At 35.3% G+C, this 17,367-nt stretch overlaps 1 protein-coding gene across 3 annotated transcripts in view; it reads right to left on the minus strand.

The window, feature by feature from the left end:
- The window catches only part of CUL5 (cullin 5), an 84,653-nt gene that overhangs the window by 4,972 nt on the left and 62,314 nt on the right, over positions 1 to 17,367 (minus strand). For all 3 annotated transcript variants that reach the window (XM_019718720.3, XM_019718721.3, XM_074335529.2), the window contains 6 exons: positions 6,211 to 6,343; positions 5,003 to 5,134; positions 2,349 to 2,472; positions 1,833 to 2,008; positions 1,111 to 1,272; positions 304 to 422 (listed from right to left, as the gene is read on the minus strand). In XM_019718720.3, the coding sequence (XP_019574279.1) occupies positions 304 to 422; positions 1,111 to 1,272; positions 1,833 to 2,008; positions 2,349 to 2,472; positions 5,003 to 5,134; positions 6,211 to 6,343 (846 nt within the window). The remainder of the gene's footprint in view (positions 1 to 303; positions 423 to 1,110; positions 1,273 to 1,832; positions 2,009 to 2,348; positions 2,473 to 5,002; positions 5,135 to 6,210; positions 6,344 to 17,367) is intronic.

The following is a 17,367-nucleotide window of genomic DNA, read 5'->3' on the forward strand; positions in this document are numbered from 1 at the left end:
AGGACAAAAAATGCTTTGCGTGGATAACACTGCTTTAAAATGCAATAGGATGGTTTACTTTAAAGATGAAAAGCATTATAGTAGAATGTCAGACACCAAAATGTATTCATGAAAAATATGTAAAGAAGTAAACATCTCCAGTTCATTAATATGTTTGACAACTAAATGGCATCAATCTAGAGTGATGACAGTATATGGATGTGTTTTAAATATCACGTAAGGAAAATAATTATTTTGCTAAAAATGAAGCACTAAAATTCAAACAAGGTAGTTTTATTTTAGATCAACCAACGTAAAACTTACATTAAACTGAACTCCTGGTTCACTGAGAAGAGTGTACCTTCTGTAAAGTCTTTGGGTGAGTTGACTTGAGGTTCGTACAATAAAACTTGCCGTTTGAGCTTTGGGAAAGCTACTAAAGACTATGAAGAATAAAGAGGAAACAATTAGCATCTATAAATACCACTAAATACAAAGATCAATTCTCCAACATGACCAATATAGGCGAGAAAGGATTATAAGCACAAATTCAGAATTCAAACTTTTATTCGGTACCTCCATGAATATAACAAAGTAAGTGCACAATAAGGAGGGAATGAGGAGAAAAGAGCTGGTTATAAGGAAGCTATAAATGTTCTCTTTACAATATAAGACAAGAAACTAGAGGAACTGATCACGTATGACCCACAGCAAACACCACCTGCCAGTTATGTACCAGCTGTTTATCTCTAGGTAATCATTTATGCTGAGAATGTAGGTATGAACAAGGAGGCTAATGAAGACATTTTACGAGACTTCAAAACGACCACAGTTGTCTTAGATTTTTGGTCGTCTTAAAATCTTTGAACACATTCTCATTACGAAATCTTTCATCACACTCCTCACCGGTAACCAACGCAATTTCACCCCACCCTTTTTTGGCCTGTCTCCATCTTAGTAACTTGCTTGTTTTCAATTTCCTTTTTTCCATAAATACCTCATTAGTGTATTTTTCTTAATTAAAAGTCACTTGAGTGTGTAATGAATTCATAAATTAATTATAAGCAAGCCAACACGATTTCCTGTTATGTGAGAGGATACACTTTAAAAAACAAAACACATAAAACAAACCCATAAAGTCCTTCTTAGCTCAGCATCAGGGAGTTCAGTTGCAAGTTTTAGATTTTCAAAGCTGATTTTCTCTCTGGGTCTTTGGTTCCATGCAAACAACACAGCCAGCTGAAACGTTGTTACCTCCAAATCATACTGACCTACTTCATTCTTAAATGTTATCTATGATAGATAAAATAATTAAAAAACCAGTAAGAATCTCTTCATAATGATGATCATCTATCTACCATCATTATCTCTTACATGAGCTTATATATGGCAAAGACTGGTAGCTGTCTTCCAATATCCATTCATTCTTTTTTACATGGTAATAAAATTTTTAGCAGACCTTAATGATTGCTCAAAATAATGACTCATCTCCCAGAGATTCCTGGAGCAAAATTTAGCCATGTGACTAAATTCTGGCCAATGAGATATAAGTGGAAATATTGGAGGAAACTTCCAGAAGTTGCCCTTAAAGGAAATATACCCTCATCTTTCTTTTGTACTGGAAGACAGACATAGTGAGGGTCATATTGGATTCTGCAAACAAGGACAATGCCTGAAGAATGGTGATATAACCAGAAGCCTATGTCCCTAACAAGTTCAAGGTCCAAGGCTACTGGACCTGCTCAAACTTTTACATTTGAGAGAAGCAAAGATCTATCTTGTTTAAGCAGCTCTTATCTGGAGTTCTGCTACTTTCAGCCAAACCAATAGCTGAACTAACACAATCTACTTACAATTCCATTTGACATGAGATGATGCCAATGCAATTTTCTACCACTATGATTTTTTTTGTAGAATTCTTCTACTTCAGGTATCAAATCCTCTAGTTCAGTAGGAAGTGAGACAAAGACTTTCTCAGAACTTCTTGACCAGGCACCAGCATTCAAAATTTTTATATTAACTGAATCAGCTATAGGCAAGAATATTAGAAAAAAAGTAGATAATGTTAACAATGGATAAAACTCAAAATAAATATACATACACACAGGGTAAGCTTTTGGTGAAAAATAAATATGACTATAAAGTTTTGTTAAAAAGTGTCCTTTTGTTTCCATAATAAGAATTAGCAAATCTAAATTGTTTTGCAAGATGTCTTCAAGGAATACGGTCTTTGTAACATCTTTGTATGTATTACTGCCAAGATTTATTTTCAATTTATTGGAAAATAAAGATACTCTTTTTTAAAGTTTAAATATATATATATATATATATATATATATGTATTATATACATAAATTATGAAATAATACCTGGTAAAGCCAATTTATTATTTTTGTGCATTTCCTTAAAAGCTTGATTCAAATCTTCAGATACTTTTATGTCCTGAAACATTCTAGCAAGCTTGTTTACATAATCTGCTGGCATACCAACTTCCTATGAAAACCAAAAACAGAAGATTTAATAAATAATATACAATCTGATATACTACTAGTAAAAATTTTAAAGGAAAACTACATCTTAGATGCTTTAATACAAAATTCTTCCTCTCTCTTTTATTACAATGTTTGTAGTCTAATATCTATTAAATTTCACTCTTAATACCAATAGGGTAGTACAAGCAAGCCTGGTTTTCTTTGCATGATTGAAATATGCATGAATTTCAGTTACCACAGAATAGATAAATAGCACCAGTCAATTCACTCACAATACAGTTCAACTCTCAGTACCACTATATGTTAAATGTCAGTAATGCGTAAAGTACAAACTTCATCTCTAGCTCCTCAATCTACAAATCACTATACAAATAACAAAGCACATCATATCAATGATCAATCACAATACTTCTTTCAACAATCTGTTAGTCTTCTGTTGATTCAGTTTACCCAGACGGCAAAGCATATAGTTTTATTGTATCCTTGTCTTTCAGTGATAAATCCATATGACATTAACAAAAATGGCCAACAAAAATGATAAACTTGTACCAATGAAAATAATCCTGGAAGTTAAAATAAAACAGAACAGAGCTGACTGTGGTTGTAATGTTGATACTGCCAACGTTGAAGACTATAGCAATTTAATGAAGGTAAATTGTCAACATAAATGAGAAAAAGATAAGTGACAAAAAAAGATAAGATGCCCCAGAGAAAGTGACACCAGCAAAAACTTTCATGACATTGAAAGACCAAAAGACCAAGGGCTGAAAGCTGATCCAAACTTATAGAGAGTATGACAACTCCCCAAGGCATACAAAAGATGCTCGTTCTGTATTGCAAATTACATGACAAGAAGGCAATTGCTAGTCAATCTATTCTTCATTTTAATAGTGTTATTGAGATATAATTCATCTACCACAAAACTCACCCTTTTAAAGTGTACAATTAAGTGGATCTTTGTACAGTATTTATGGAGTTATGCAACTGTCACTGTTGGACATATATATCACCCCAAAAAGAATCTTTATACTTATCAGCAGTCACTCCCCTGATCCCCTCCCCTAGCTCCTTGGGAACCACTAATTTACTTTCTGTATCTACAGAATTGGCTATTTTGGACATTTTGTATAGGTGGAATCATACATTATGTGTTTTTTGTGTGACTGGGTTGTCAGCATAATGTTTTCGAAGTTCATCCTTGTTGTAGCATGTATCAGGACTTTATTTCTTTTGATTGCCAAATAATAGTCCATTGTATTTATAGACCACATTTTATCTTTTCATCAGCTGACTGACATTTTGGGTTTTTTCCACTTTTCGGCTATTATGAATAATGCTGCTATAAACATTCATTGTACAAGTTTTTGCGTGGTCATATTCATTTCTCTTGAGTGGAATTACCTAGGAGTACAACTGCTGGGTCAACTCTATGTTTAACTTGTTGAGGAACTACATAAGAGTTTTTCAGTGTGGTTGCACCATTTTATACTCTCACCAGCAATGCATGAAAATTCCAATTTCTCCACTTTCTCATCAACATTAGTGTGTCTTTTTTATTTTAGCTATCTTAGTGGGAGTAAAGTGGTACCTCATTTTGGCTTTGATTTGCATCTCCCTAATGATCAATGATGTTGAGCATCTTTGCATATACTTGTTGGCCATTTGTTATCCTCTGGGAAGAAATGTCTATTCTAATCCTTTGCCCATTTTTAATTGAGTTGTCTTTTTACTGTTGAGTTGTAAGAGTTCTTTATATATTCTAGATGCACTATCAGAAATATGAATTGCAAACATTTCCCTAACTACTCTTATCTTTTACAAGGAAATAAAATACTTTAACTCTGAAAGTTTATGTTTTAAATTAGTGTACTAAATACATACTAATTTTACTAGTTTTTTTCTTTCTCCTATATAGTTATAACAGAAAGACAGTTTAATATTTTGACAAAAATTTCTGAAATCAGTCACAAAACTATTATCCCCACTGACTGTTAATATTAAGATCTATCTGCATGGTTTCAGTCTGCAAAGTAATTTTTACTATCCCACAGTACGAAGAAACATCTGTAATTTGAAATATAAATATAAATGAAAGACATATTTTAATGTAACTTAAATTCCATTAAAACAAACTGAAAAGAAAAGACAACATATGGGAATTTTGGGAATGTAGTCACAATTAGCAATGATTACCCTAAATAAGCCATCACCTTTACCTGCTGGTTCTTTTTGCTATGTAGAAGTATTTATTTACAAACATCTCTATAGTACAGAAAATAGTTTAAAAATGAAATTATTTTTCCTGTAACCTATTTAATAAGGTCAGTTCTAATGAGAGCAAAGGTACTTCACTAAAAGCCTTTATTAAGAAACTATACTTTATTAGATATCATTTTATTTTATATAACAGATGCTATATGCTTATAAAATGTTCCCTATTTCTTCGACATTAAAGATATCACCAAAATGTATTACTTAAGGTTATATATGAACCATATTAAGCAAACCAAATATTTTAAAAAAGTACTTACTCTTAGCCACTCAACCATATTCTCTTCAATTTCACTATCAGCAGAGATGTCCAATATAAGACGTCGTGTCAAGTGAGCTTTGTGATATCTCATAAAAACATCTTTGTTTTGTACGTATTTGAGTACCAAGAGCTGTACAGAAAACAATGTTACTGTCAATTTACATATATGTTTAGCCATCTCTCTCATTTACACCTCTCTATATCTCCCAATTGTCAAAATTCAGAAATTTATATAAGCATATACAGAGAGAGGCCTACTAAATTGCCCATCTCTGAAAAGTAACCAGTCCTGATACACTATGTTTTACTTCTAAAGTTAGCAAATTTTGAAACTATAACCAAATAACTCGTTCCTAGAGTTCCTAGAAACATCAAGTTCTCGTTCCTAGAAACATCAAGTTTTCAAATTTTATATAAAACATGGTAAAATTTTACATGAAAAGCAATGGTTCCTCCCAACTTTCTCTTCTACAGATCTTCTTCACCTTTTTCTGACACTAATCGTCTAGGCCTTTTAGTCTATACTTTCTCTATATCTTTATTATTTTCCTCTTTGTATTCCTAGACTTATATGACATTACACTAACAACCAGGAGACAAACAAAAATGAAAGCATCTACTCTCACTCATACCTGGTTATATATTTTGGACTCTCACAAAAACAGAAGTAAAAACTCCCAGTCTTTCAATAATCATTCCAAACACCATCAGCACCATACTCCCTGCCCTCCCACCCTTTTTTTTTGGTCCTTTAATAGGTACTAGAACTTAATTACCCAAAAAGAATTGATCAAGGGGAAGAATTAAATGCTGTTTCCCTTTCTGGAAGCTATAGAATAAAAATTTTCAGTGGGAGGTGGCCAGTTAGCTCAGTTGGTTAGAGTGTGACGCTCTTAACAACACATTTGCTGGTTTGATCCCCACATAGGCCACTGTGAGCTGTGCCCTCCACAACTAGATTGAAACAACTACTTGACTTGGAGCTGATGAATCCTGGAAAAACACACTTAAATACATAAAAAATTAAAAAAAATTTTTTTTCCAGGAAGAAAAATAACTGCCTTATAGAGACCTTGCACTGTAAAACTTCATATTAGTTACACATTTTTAAAAACTTGATACTATCACAGAGAGTCTTATGAGCAAAACACGAATTCAAAGTAAGGTAATTAAAACTTTTGAAATTAAGAAAAAAGATTTCTGTACCACTTCTTTAAGTTTTGCTTCAATCTCTTCAGAGGTTAGTTTTTTGCTTAATGGTGTTTTTCTTAGCAACATGTCACAGTAATTGGCAAGCAGTTCAGGGCATTTTGATTCAGGCTGAGTTTTTAATCCCACCCTAAAAAAACAAAAGCAGTTAATGAAAAATGATTGATATTTGCAAATATTTTTTTACACAGCCAATTTTTCACAAATTTATTATGTGATCAGGGTTGGGACTAGGATGAACAAGAAGACACCTAGGGTGCATGATTTAAGGAGGCACACACTCAAGAGTCTCATAAGCATGCTTGTAGGACCCTGAGGGTGAGACCTCGTTATATTTTGTACCCGAAGTGTCTCCTTGCCTCATTCTACTGGTGGCCATGCCAATGATCTTTAAAAGATTTTATTCAGACACTTGCTAAAATACTTTTGAAAACTGTGCAAATCCATGCATATTTATAAGTTAAAAATTAAAACTTTTCATTATTAATGTTAAATCTGTGACTTCACTCTTTGAAATGTTTCCAATGTAACCTAAATTCTATGGTGATGTGATAGCGACCATCACCCATTTTGAAAAACTGTAAACAAATTTTTCTTAAACAATGAAGAACTTGTTATCTTTCAGTTAATCAACAAAAATCTACGACCAATGTATGGTACCTTTATGCTTGAAAGTCTTGTATTTCTCCTTTATCCTACTTCTTTAAAATATGTATACGTACGTTCAACATTTAAAAATTGTTTGTTTATATAAAATTCAAGGGTTATTTTACCAGAGTTGAGTTATCCAAATTATTTTAAGCATAAAACTTACCAAAACAACATAAAAAACATATGAATATGTAAAATTTTACTGTATGTGAAACTCTTAATGAGTGGATGAAACTTTTTCCCTTCCAATTATAAATCACAATCCATTTTATTTTTACTTTTTATTTTTCTAAATTTATGTCTTTGCCCTGAAAAATCTTACTCAGGTAAGTAGATAAAACTGGAGGAAGTTTTTCTTATGTTACTCATTTCCTTGAGTACCTCCTGAGTTATTTCCTAAAAAAATACATCATAATCTAACAAAAAGTTATTTTTAATAATGCATCAAACTAGTCATCAATTATGTCGATGGCAAAGAATTGGAAACGATCTGACTTGCAAAAGAATCTGATACCTAGTCATTAGAATTTTATTTTTTGTACATCAATACCAATGTTTCAAAAAATATTCCTTTCTTATGCAATTTGGAGGCTTTTAAAAATATTCTGAGGCAACGTATCTCAAGAGAGGTATGCCTTTATTAGCAAATGGAGGAAGAGTAATTGTAGAAAGAAGTGGACATGAGAAATGGCAATGCTTCCACCAGAGGGCTCAATTTTAGAAAAGAGTAGATGTGGAAGTTGAGGATTTAGAGAGAAATTATTTCCTTGAAAGTATCCGCACTGGCATACTCTAGGCAAGTCTTTCTGTGTCTCGCCAGGTAGACACATGCCAGTCTGAACCACTAACTTACTTCACAAGAATCTATCCATCTCTTCCAATTTATTCGCACTGCCAATGCCTAGCTCCTGCGTGAACTACTGTCAGCTGCAGTGGTCTAGCTCCCTTCCTCCAATTCAACCTGTTGGGAAGACAGCTGTCAGGCTTTTTGTTGTTTCTTTGAAGGCACTGTGTAATTTTACCCATCTCTGACTGTTTCAGGTTTTTTTGTTGTTTTCAGTTTTGAGCTGTTTTACTATGATGTACCCAGGAATGCTTTACTTTGTGTTTACCCTGCTTGGGATTCAGAGAGATGCCTGAATCTAAGAGTTGGTATCTTAATCAATTTTGGAAAATTTTGGTAAACAACTAAATCTTCAGTTATTGCTTATGCCTTCCTTTCTGTTTTCTATGATCCAATTCCATATTATACCTATTTCACCTTTACTCGGGTAACAATTTTCACCTGTTTGTCCATTAATATTAATACTTAAGATTATTATTGAGATGGCATTATTCACATACCATCCATTTAAAATGTGTAATTCAATGGCTTTTAAGTATACTCATTTATAAGGTTGTGCAACCATCATCATAATAAAATTTAAAACATTTTCATTAGTTCATTTCTTTCTAAAAATATTTATCTTTTTACTGTAGTAAAATATATTAAGCATTTTAACAATTTTTAAGTGTACAATTTAGTGGCATTAAGTACATTCACAATATTCTGCAAATATCACCACTATCTATGTCCAGAACTTTTTCATTATCCCAAACAGAAACCCTATATCCATTAAACGATAACTTCTACACCCTGCCCATACCCCTTCCCTGGTATCATCTATTCTACTTTCTCTATCAATGAATTTGACTATTCTGGATACCTCATATAAGTGGCATTATACAAAATTTGTCCTTTTGTGTCTAGCTTATTCTATTTAACATAATAGTCTCAAGGTTTTATTCATACTGTACCATATATCAGAGTTTCATTCCTTTTTAAGGCTGAATAGTATTTTGTTGTATGGATATACATACTATATTTTGTTTATCCATTCATCAAATAATGATTATTTGGATTATTTCCATTTCTTTGGCTACTAAGAATAATGCTGCTATAAACATTCACGTACAAGTTTTTGAGTGGATGTATGTTTTCATTTCTCTTGGGTATACACCCAAAAGTGGAACTGCTGGGTTATATAGTAACTCTATACTGAACTTCTTGAAGAACTATCCAACTGTTTCCAAAATAGCTGCACACCAGCTATATATGATTCCAATCTCTCCAAATCCTTACCAACACTTGCTAACATCTTTTTAATTCTAGCCTTTCCAGTGGGTGTGAGTGGTCTACTGCTGTAGTTAAGCGACTAGGCTTAATTATTTTAAAGAACTTATCTGTTAACTCAATATTCGGCTCATCTGAGAATCTGCTTCTAAAATGATTTTTCTCTTAGTTGATGAGAAGTTTCTCTGCTTTCACAGGACTAGTAATGTCTGAATTATCAGGACTGAATACTGGGCACTGCATAGAAAAGCATCTCTCACTAAGAGTGGGTTCATCCTTTTTTCTGCTATGAAAGAGGCTGATAACTCTAATCCAATTAAGAGTGGAGTTGGTTCAATCAATCTACTTCTGTCTGGTTAGCCACTGAATCTAAGGAGTGTCTCTCCTGGGTTTTCAATTACGAGACTAGTGGGTTTTGTCATTCTAGTCATGTGTGACCACCAAAAGCTCTACTGTCACTCAGCAGTATTCCTCAGCCTTAGACAAACCTAATTCTTAGCTGCTTCTTTTCAGGAAAACACAACTCCAAACCTCAGCTAACTCTGAAAGGTTCTCTCACTTCCAGAAGTTTCAAATCTTTTGTCCTAGTTGCTTCTGTAGCTCTTTGCTAATATTAAAATTACTGTTTTCTAAATTTACCTGATTTTTCTGGTAGTCCTCAATGAAAACATTGGTTGTTCTGAATGGAAAACCTTTTTCATTCCTCCTCAGAAGTAAGTCTCCCAAATAACTGTACACTACTATCAGTTTTATTTCTCTAAAACATTACCTCCACCACTTCCAAGAACCACAACATCCATGTCCTGATGCCTGGACCAGCTAGTAATAGTCCTTTTATGCCACAGAAATTTTCTACTTTAATCTGGAGCTAAAGGTAGGAGGACATGGTAACAGAATCAGAAAGTAAAGAGAAATCAGCAATCTCCACTTGTGGGAATCTAGATTGTAGAGACTCTTTCACGTGTGTAAAATGACAAATATACAATACTATTCTCTAGAGCACTATCAGTAATAGCAAATATCAGAATCTACCTAGTGTGGCAATAAAGGATCAATTAAATAAACTACGCTAAATCTACCAGGCCGAATGCCATGCTACTGTTAAGAAAAGTGAAGGTACGAAAAACCCGCTGCGAACACACAGTGGTGAAAGACTGAGAGTGTTCTCCCTAAATTCAGGAACAATACAAGGCTGTCCACATTTCCCACTGCTGTTCAGAAGTTCTAGTTGAGCAATCAGGCAAGAAAAAGAAATAAAAGGCAGCCAAATTAGAAAGGAAGAAGTATCTCTATTTGCAGATGTCATAATCTTGCTCATACAAAGTATGAAAGAATTCACAAAAAAGCTATTAGAGCTAATGAATGAATTTTAGCAAAGCAGCAGGGTACAAGATGAACACACAAGGATTAGTTGTTTTTTTATACACCGCCACTGAACAATCCAAAAGAAAATAAGAAAATAATTCCATTTAAAAAGGCATCCCAAAGAAAAACATACCTAGGAATAAATTTAACGAAGGACATGAAAGCCCAAGCAGAGTGAAAGAGCCATCCATGTAGGATTAATTACTTGGGGTGTCAGAGCGTAGGCTAGGTAAATTAGACATTGTCTAGAAAGGCTTAGCATCGGGTGTCAAAGCCCAAACAGCTAAAGGGTGTCATTGACATGGAGCGGCCAGGTATGGCGTATGAGAGACCAACAGGTAAGGAGGCTGGCTGTTCACATAAGGGGCAGGCACTACGGTTTCAGCAGGATGAGGAAGGCAATCGTGCAGGGGGTGACTCTGCTTGGGGAGTCAGAGCCTCGGCAGGGTGAGGAATGGATCCACAAGGAAACAGGGCCACGCACTGTAGTTATAAAGGTGTATGTGTATCTTGAAATTCGTCCACTGAGAGGGCCTAGAAGCAGTGACATCCCAATAGCAATGAATATACCTAGCCCAGATCTTGTCCACTAAATATCATTGCCTACTAAAAGGAACTGGGGCTTTGTGAAAGAATGGCTGATTCCAAGACTAGGCAAGGGAATGCACCAAATGAGTAGAATTCCTCACATGCCAAAAGGAAAGGAAGAGTGTACTGTTAAAAGGACATGAAATCAGCTCCCATTAGTGAAATCTAGGATCATTTCAAAACTAAAGTAAAGAATGATAAATTATAACCTAATGTTAAACTAGAAAACCATGAGTCCAAACTGATATGATAAATAAATGTATAAACTGAAAACATGATGAACAATGAGATCTTTACGTAGTTTTAAAGCAACAATCACAAGATAGTTATAAAGAGAAAAACAATAGCTTTGCAATGGAGAAGTCTGCAGACACCAACTAAATCAAGTGATCAAACTACACAAGATCAGTAATGGGATAAATCAAAATCATATACCCTCGGATAAGGTACAAGGACAAGAACAAAGCTTCACTTCTGCCAAAGATACAAAGCTGATTCTAATTAAAAGGAAACATCAGATTAACTCCATTTCAAAAAGGGACATTCTACAAAATAATTGGCCTGCAATTTTCAAAAGCGTCAAGTTCTTGAGAATCAAAGAAAGTCTGAGAATGGTTCCAGACCAAAGAGAACCAAAGAAATATAATGACTAAATGTAACACACGGTTCTGTACTGGATCCTTTCCCTATATAAAAAACAGTATATAGTCAATCAATGAAACTTAAAAGGGTTTGCGGAATAATAGATGGTAGTATGCATCAAAATCAATTTCCTGATTTTGATAGTTATATTGTGATGATATTTGTAGAAAACACACTAATGTACTTGGAATGAGAACGACTTACTATCAAATGGTTCTAGAAAAAAACTGTTTTAATGTATTTCCAAAGAGAAGAGAGTAATAAGAAACAGTACTTACAACTATCTCTACATAAATCCAACAACTTAGAGGAAATGAACAAATACCTCGAAAAACATAACTTATCAAAACTAAAACTAGATTAAATAAAAAATCTGAAGAGCCCTGTAATGATTAAAGAAATTAAATTTGTGATCAAAATGTTCCCATAAAGAAAACTCCAGAGATGTTATCAAAATGGCGGCATGAGGTGAGCCTCTGGAAATCTCCACTGGAATTTACAACAAATTGAAAAACTATAACTCCACAAAGGACTCCCTGCACAGCAGACAGGTAAGACGAAGAGACTCACTACTGAATTCACCTAAAGGTGGGCAAACTGCGCGAGAGGGGGAGGAGGGAAGGGAGAAGTGCGGAGATGGAGCCACGGGGGCACAGGACGCAGACATAGCTCAGTGCTCTGAGCTCGCTGCATCCCGGAAGTAACGCAGCTGCAGGACAGAGAGGAACTCGGACTGCTAGGGTTCTGTTTATGGCCCACAGGGCTGAGGGGACAACATACAACACGGCTGAACCCAACGCTCATGGCAGAGACCTCGGAGCAAAGACTGAGGGAAGGAGGCTGAAAATGGTGGTTTAAGCCCTCACTGTCCCAGAGAATGGAAGCCTTAGGCACTGAGACTTGCTGCCCCGTCCCTACCCTCCTAGAGCTCACCCCGCCCCCAGCTGCCCGGTGCTAGAAGGCGAACAGTAGCAGTGTCAGATCAAAAGAACAATATTTGCAGTTCTGAGAACTGTGGACGGCAGACACAGATTCGCAGCCCAACTAGTTCCGGCAAAGGGGAGGGAGCTGTGGAAGCAGGACCAGCTATGGTGATGGTCGCCACCACTGCTCTGGGCCAGTTCTCACAACTCACCCTGCCCCTGTCCCCACCTATCTGGGTGGATCCCTGCAGGAGTAAACAGAACTGCTGAAACACACGGGCTCTGAATCTGGTGTAGGAAGAGATATGGAACTTCAAAGGCTCTCCACATCCCCACACAGAGGCGGTGCCCTATGACCCAGGCAAACTGTTAACAGAGGAGAAGCTGGCCTAGTGCAGAGAAAACATAACACTACAGTGTGAGAGAGATAAAAAGGCTGCAGTCGGAGAGAAAATAAAACATTCTACCAACACGCACTGGAAAACAAAAGAAAGACCTCTTCCTGTCACCCTGTTGCAGAACACACTCCTGTAGATGTTTAGGAAGAGAAATAATAAATCAGTAATTGCCATGAATAACCAAGGCAACAAGACAGCTCAGAAAGAAAGTGAAAAGTCTCCAGAAAAGGAACTTAAAGGTATGGAAATATGTGACTTAAATGACAGAGAATTCAAGATTGCAAGATGCAAGGAAACACAGAAAGGCAGCTTAATGAACTCAGAAACACAATCAAAGAACAACATGAACATTTTAAAAAAAGAGATTGAAATTTTAAACAATAACCAAATAGAATTTCTGGAGATTAAGAACTCAATAGAAGAAATTAAGAATGAAATAGCCAGCTTAGGTAGTAGAGTTGACCAGATGGAGGAAAAAACCAGTGACATCGAAGATAGAAACCTGGAAATGACACGGATGGAAGAAAAAAGAGACTTGAGACTTAAAAGAAATGAAAGAACTCTACAAGAACTTTCTGACTCCATCAGAAAGAGCAATATAAGAATAATGGGCATAGCAGAAGGAGAAGAAAGAGAGAAAGGAACAGAGAATATATTCAAACAAATAGTCAATGAGAACTTCCCAAACTTGTGGAAAAAACTGGATCCTTGAATCCAAGAAGCAAATAGAACACCTAATTATCTCAACTCCAACAGGCCTTCTCCAAGGCACATTGTACTGAAGCTGTCAAAAATCAATGACAAAGAAAGAATCCTCAAGGCAGCCAGGGAAAAGCACATGGTAACCTACAAAGGAAAGCCCATTAGATTATCATCAGATTTCTCAGCAGAAACTCTGCAAGCCAAGGAGGGAGTGAAATCAAATATTCAAAATATTGAAAGAGAGAAATTATGAGCCAAGAATAATATACCCAGCAAAGACATCCTTTAGATATGAAGGAGGAATAAAGACCTTTCCAGGCATACAGAAGCTGAGGGAATTTTCTAATACATGACCTGCTCTACAAGAAATACTAAAGAAGGCTATTCGACCACCATCAACAGGGACAATTTGTGGCAACCAAAACATAAAAAGGGGGAGAATAAAGGCCTGAAATGGAATATGGGAATGGAGAAAGTAAGCATGCTGAAGAAAATGGAATACTCTAAATGTCAAACTTTCTTTTACATAAACTTAAGGGTAACCACTCAAAAAAAATCCAGAACTGAAATATGTACTGTAATAAAAGAACAAAGAGAGGGAAACATCATAGAATACCACCACACAGCAATAATATACAACAACAAAAAGGCAAAGAAATAATGGGATACAGTCTTACTAGAAAACTAAAGATAGAATGATAAGAAATCCTCACATATCAATAATCACCCTAAATGTAAATGGACTGAACTCACCAATAAAAAGGCACAGAGTAGCAGATTGGATGAAAAAACTAAACCCAACAATATGCTGTTGCAAAGAGACGCATCTCAGCTACAAAGACAACCACAGACTCAAAGTGAAAGGGTGGAAATTGACACTCCAAGCAAATGGTATCCAGAGAAAATCAGGAGTAGCTACAGTGATATCAGATGAAATAGACTTCAGGGTGAAAAAGGTAACAAGAGACAAAGATGGACATTGCATAATGGTAAAGGGGACTATGCAACAAGAAGACATTAACAGTCATCAATATTTATGCCCCCAATCAGGGAGCACCGAAATATACCAAGCAACTATTAACATAACTAAAGGGAGAAATTGACCAAAACACAATTATACTAGGGGACTTAAATACATCATTGACAGCTATGGATAGATCATCCAAACAGAAAATAAATAATGAAATAGCAGCCCTAAATGACACATTAGATGAAATGGACATAATTGACATTTATAGAGCACTTCATCCTAAAACATCATACTATACATTTTTCTAGTGTACATGGAACATTCTCAAGGATAGACCATATATTGGGACATAAAACTAACCTCAGCACATTTGAGAAGATTGAAATCATACCAAGCACATTCGCTGATCACAAGGCTTTGAAATTGGGTATCAACTGCAAAAAGAAAGCACGACCGGGTCAAAGAAGAAATTAGAGGAGAGATCAATAGATACATAGAAACAAGTAAGAATGAAAATACATCCTACCAAAATTTTTAGGATGCAGCGAAAGCAGTTTTAAGAGGGAAATTTATATCATTATACAGGCCTATCTCAAGAAACAAGAAAAATCTGAAACAAATAACCTCACATCACACCTTAAAGAACTAGAAAAAGAAGAACAAATGAAACCCAAGGTCAGGAGAAGAAAGGAAATAATAAAAATCAGAGCAGAACTAAATGAAATAGAGAACAAAAAGACAATAGAAAAAATTAATGTGACAAAGAGCTGGTTCTTTGAAAAGATTAACAAAATTGACAAACCCTTAGCTAGGCTAAGATAAAAAGAGAGAAGCACTAATAAACAAAACCAAAAATGAAAAAGGGGAAGTTATCACGGATGCCACAGAAATACAAAGGATCATCCAAGAATTCTATGAAGGACTATATGCCACCAAATTCGATAACCTAGAAGAAATGGACAAGGTCTTAGAAACATATAGCCTCCAAGGCTGAACCATGAAGAACTGGAAAATCTAAACAGACCGATCACCAGTAACGAAATTGAATCAGTCATCCAAAACCTTCCCAAAAGCAAAAGTCCGGGACCAGATGGCTTCACTAGTGAATTCTACCGAACCTTCAAAAAGGATCTAATACCCATCCTGCTCAAACTCTTCCAAAACATTGAAGAAGAGACAGTAAGTACTCCCTAACTCATTTTATGAGGCCAACATTACCCTGATACCAAAACCTGGTAAAGACACCACCAAAAAAGAGAACTACAGACCAGTATCTCTGATGAATACAGATGCAAAAATCCTAAACAAAATTCTAGCAAATTGAATGCAACAATGCACTGAAAAGATTATTCATCACAACCAAGTGGGTTTCATCCCAGGGGCACACGGATGGTTCAACATACGCAAAGGCATCAATGTGATACATCACATAAACAAAATAAAGGACAAAAATCACATGATTACATCAATTGATGCAGAAAAAGCATTTGACAAGATACAACATCCATTTATGATTAAAAAACTTAGTAAAATAGGTTTAGAAGGAAAATACTTTAACATAATAAAGCCCATATATGACAAACCCTCAGCTAACATCATAATTAATGGTGAAAAACTTAAGCCCTTTGCTCTACATTCAGGAACACGACAGGGCTGTCCCCTATCACCTCTGCTTATCAACATAGTGTTGGAAGTCCTCGCCAGAGCAATCGGGCAAGAGAAAGAAATAAAAGGCATTCAAACTGGGAATGAAGAAGTTAAATTGTCACTCTTTGCAGATGACATGATGCTATATATAGAAAACCCTAAAAACTCCACCAAAAAGCTATTAGAAACAATGAATGAATACAGTAAAATTGCCAGCTACAAAATCAACGTACAAAAGTCCATTTCATTCCTATATACTAACAATGAAATCTCAGAAAAAGAAATAAAAACAATTCCTTTTGCAATTGCAGCAAAAAGAGTAAAATACCTAGGAATAAACTTAACCAAGGATGTGAAGGCCTATATGCTGAAAACTACAAGACATTTTTAAAAGAAACTGAAGAAGACACAAAGAAATGAAAAGACATTCCGTGCTCATGGATTGGAAAAATCAACATAGTTAAAATGGCCACATTACCTAAAGCAATATACAGATTTAATGCAATCCCCACCAAAATCCCAATGGCATTTTTTAAAGTAATAGTACAAAAAATCATCAGATTTGTTTGGAACCACAAAAGACCCCGAATAGCCAAAGCAATCTTAAGAAAAAAGAACAATGCTGGAGGTATCACACTCCCTGATTTTAGCTTGTACTACAGGGCTACAATAATCAAAACAGCATGGTAGTGGCAGAAAAACAGACACATAGACCAATGGAATAGAATTGAGCACCCAGAAATAAAACCACATAAATATGACAGATAATTTTTGACAAAGAAGCTAAAAACATACAATGAAGGAAAGACAGCCTCTTCAATGAATGGTGCTGGGAGAATTGGATAGCCACGTGCAAAAGAATGAAACTGGACTGCTATCTGTCACCATGTACCAAAATTAATTCAAAATGGATGGTAGATGAGGGTAAGGGGGATCAAATATATGGTGATGGAAGGAGAACTGACTCTCGGTGGTGAACACACAATGGGATTTATAAATGATGTAATACAGAATTGTACACCTGAAATCTAAGTAACTTTACTAACAATTGCCACCCCAATAAACTTTAATTAAAAAAAAAAAAAAGAAAAGAAAAAGAAAACTCCAGGCCCAGATGGTTTTACTTATGAATTCTATCAATCATATAAGGAAGAA

This window comes from Rhinolophus sinicus, chromosome 14 (assembly GCF_057876585.1).
Source record: "Rhinolophus sinicus isolate RSI-liver-muscle chromosome 14, RSI-T2T, whole genome shotgun sequence".
In the NCBI taxonomy this organism is placed as follows: domain Eukaryota; kingdom Metazoa; phylum Chordata; class Mammalia; order Chiroptera; family Rhinolophidae; genus Rhinolophus; species Rhinolophus sinicus.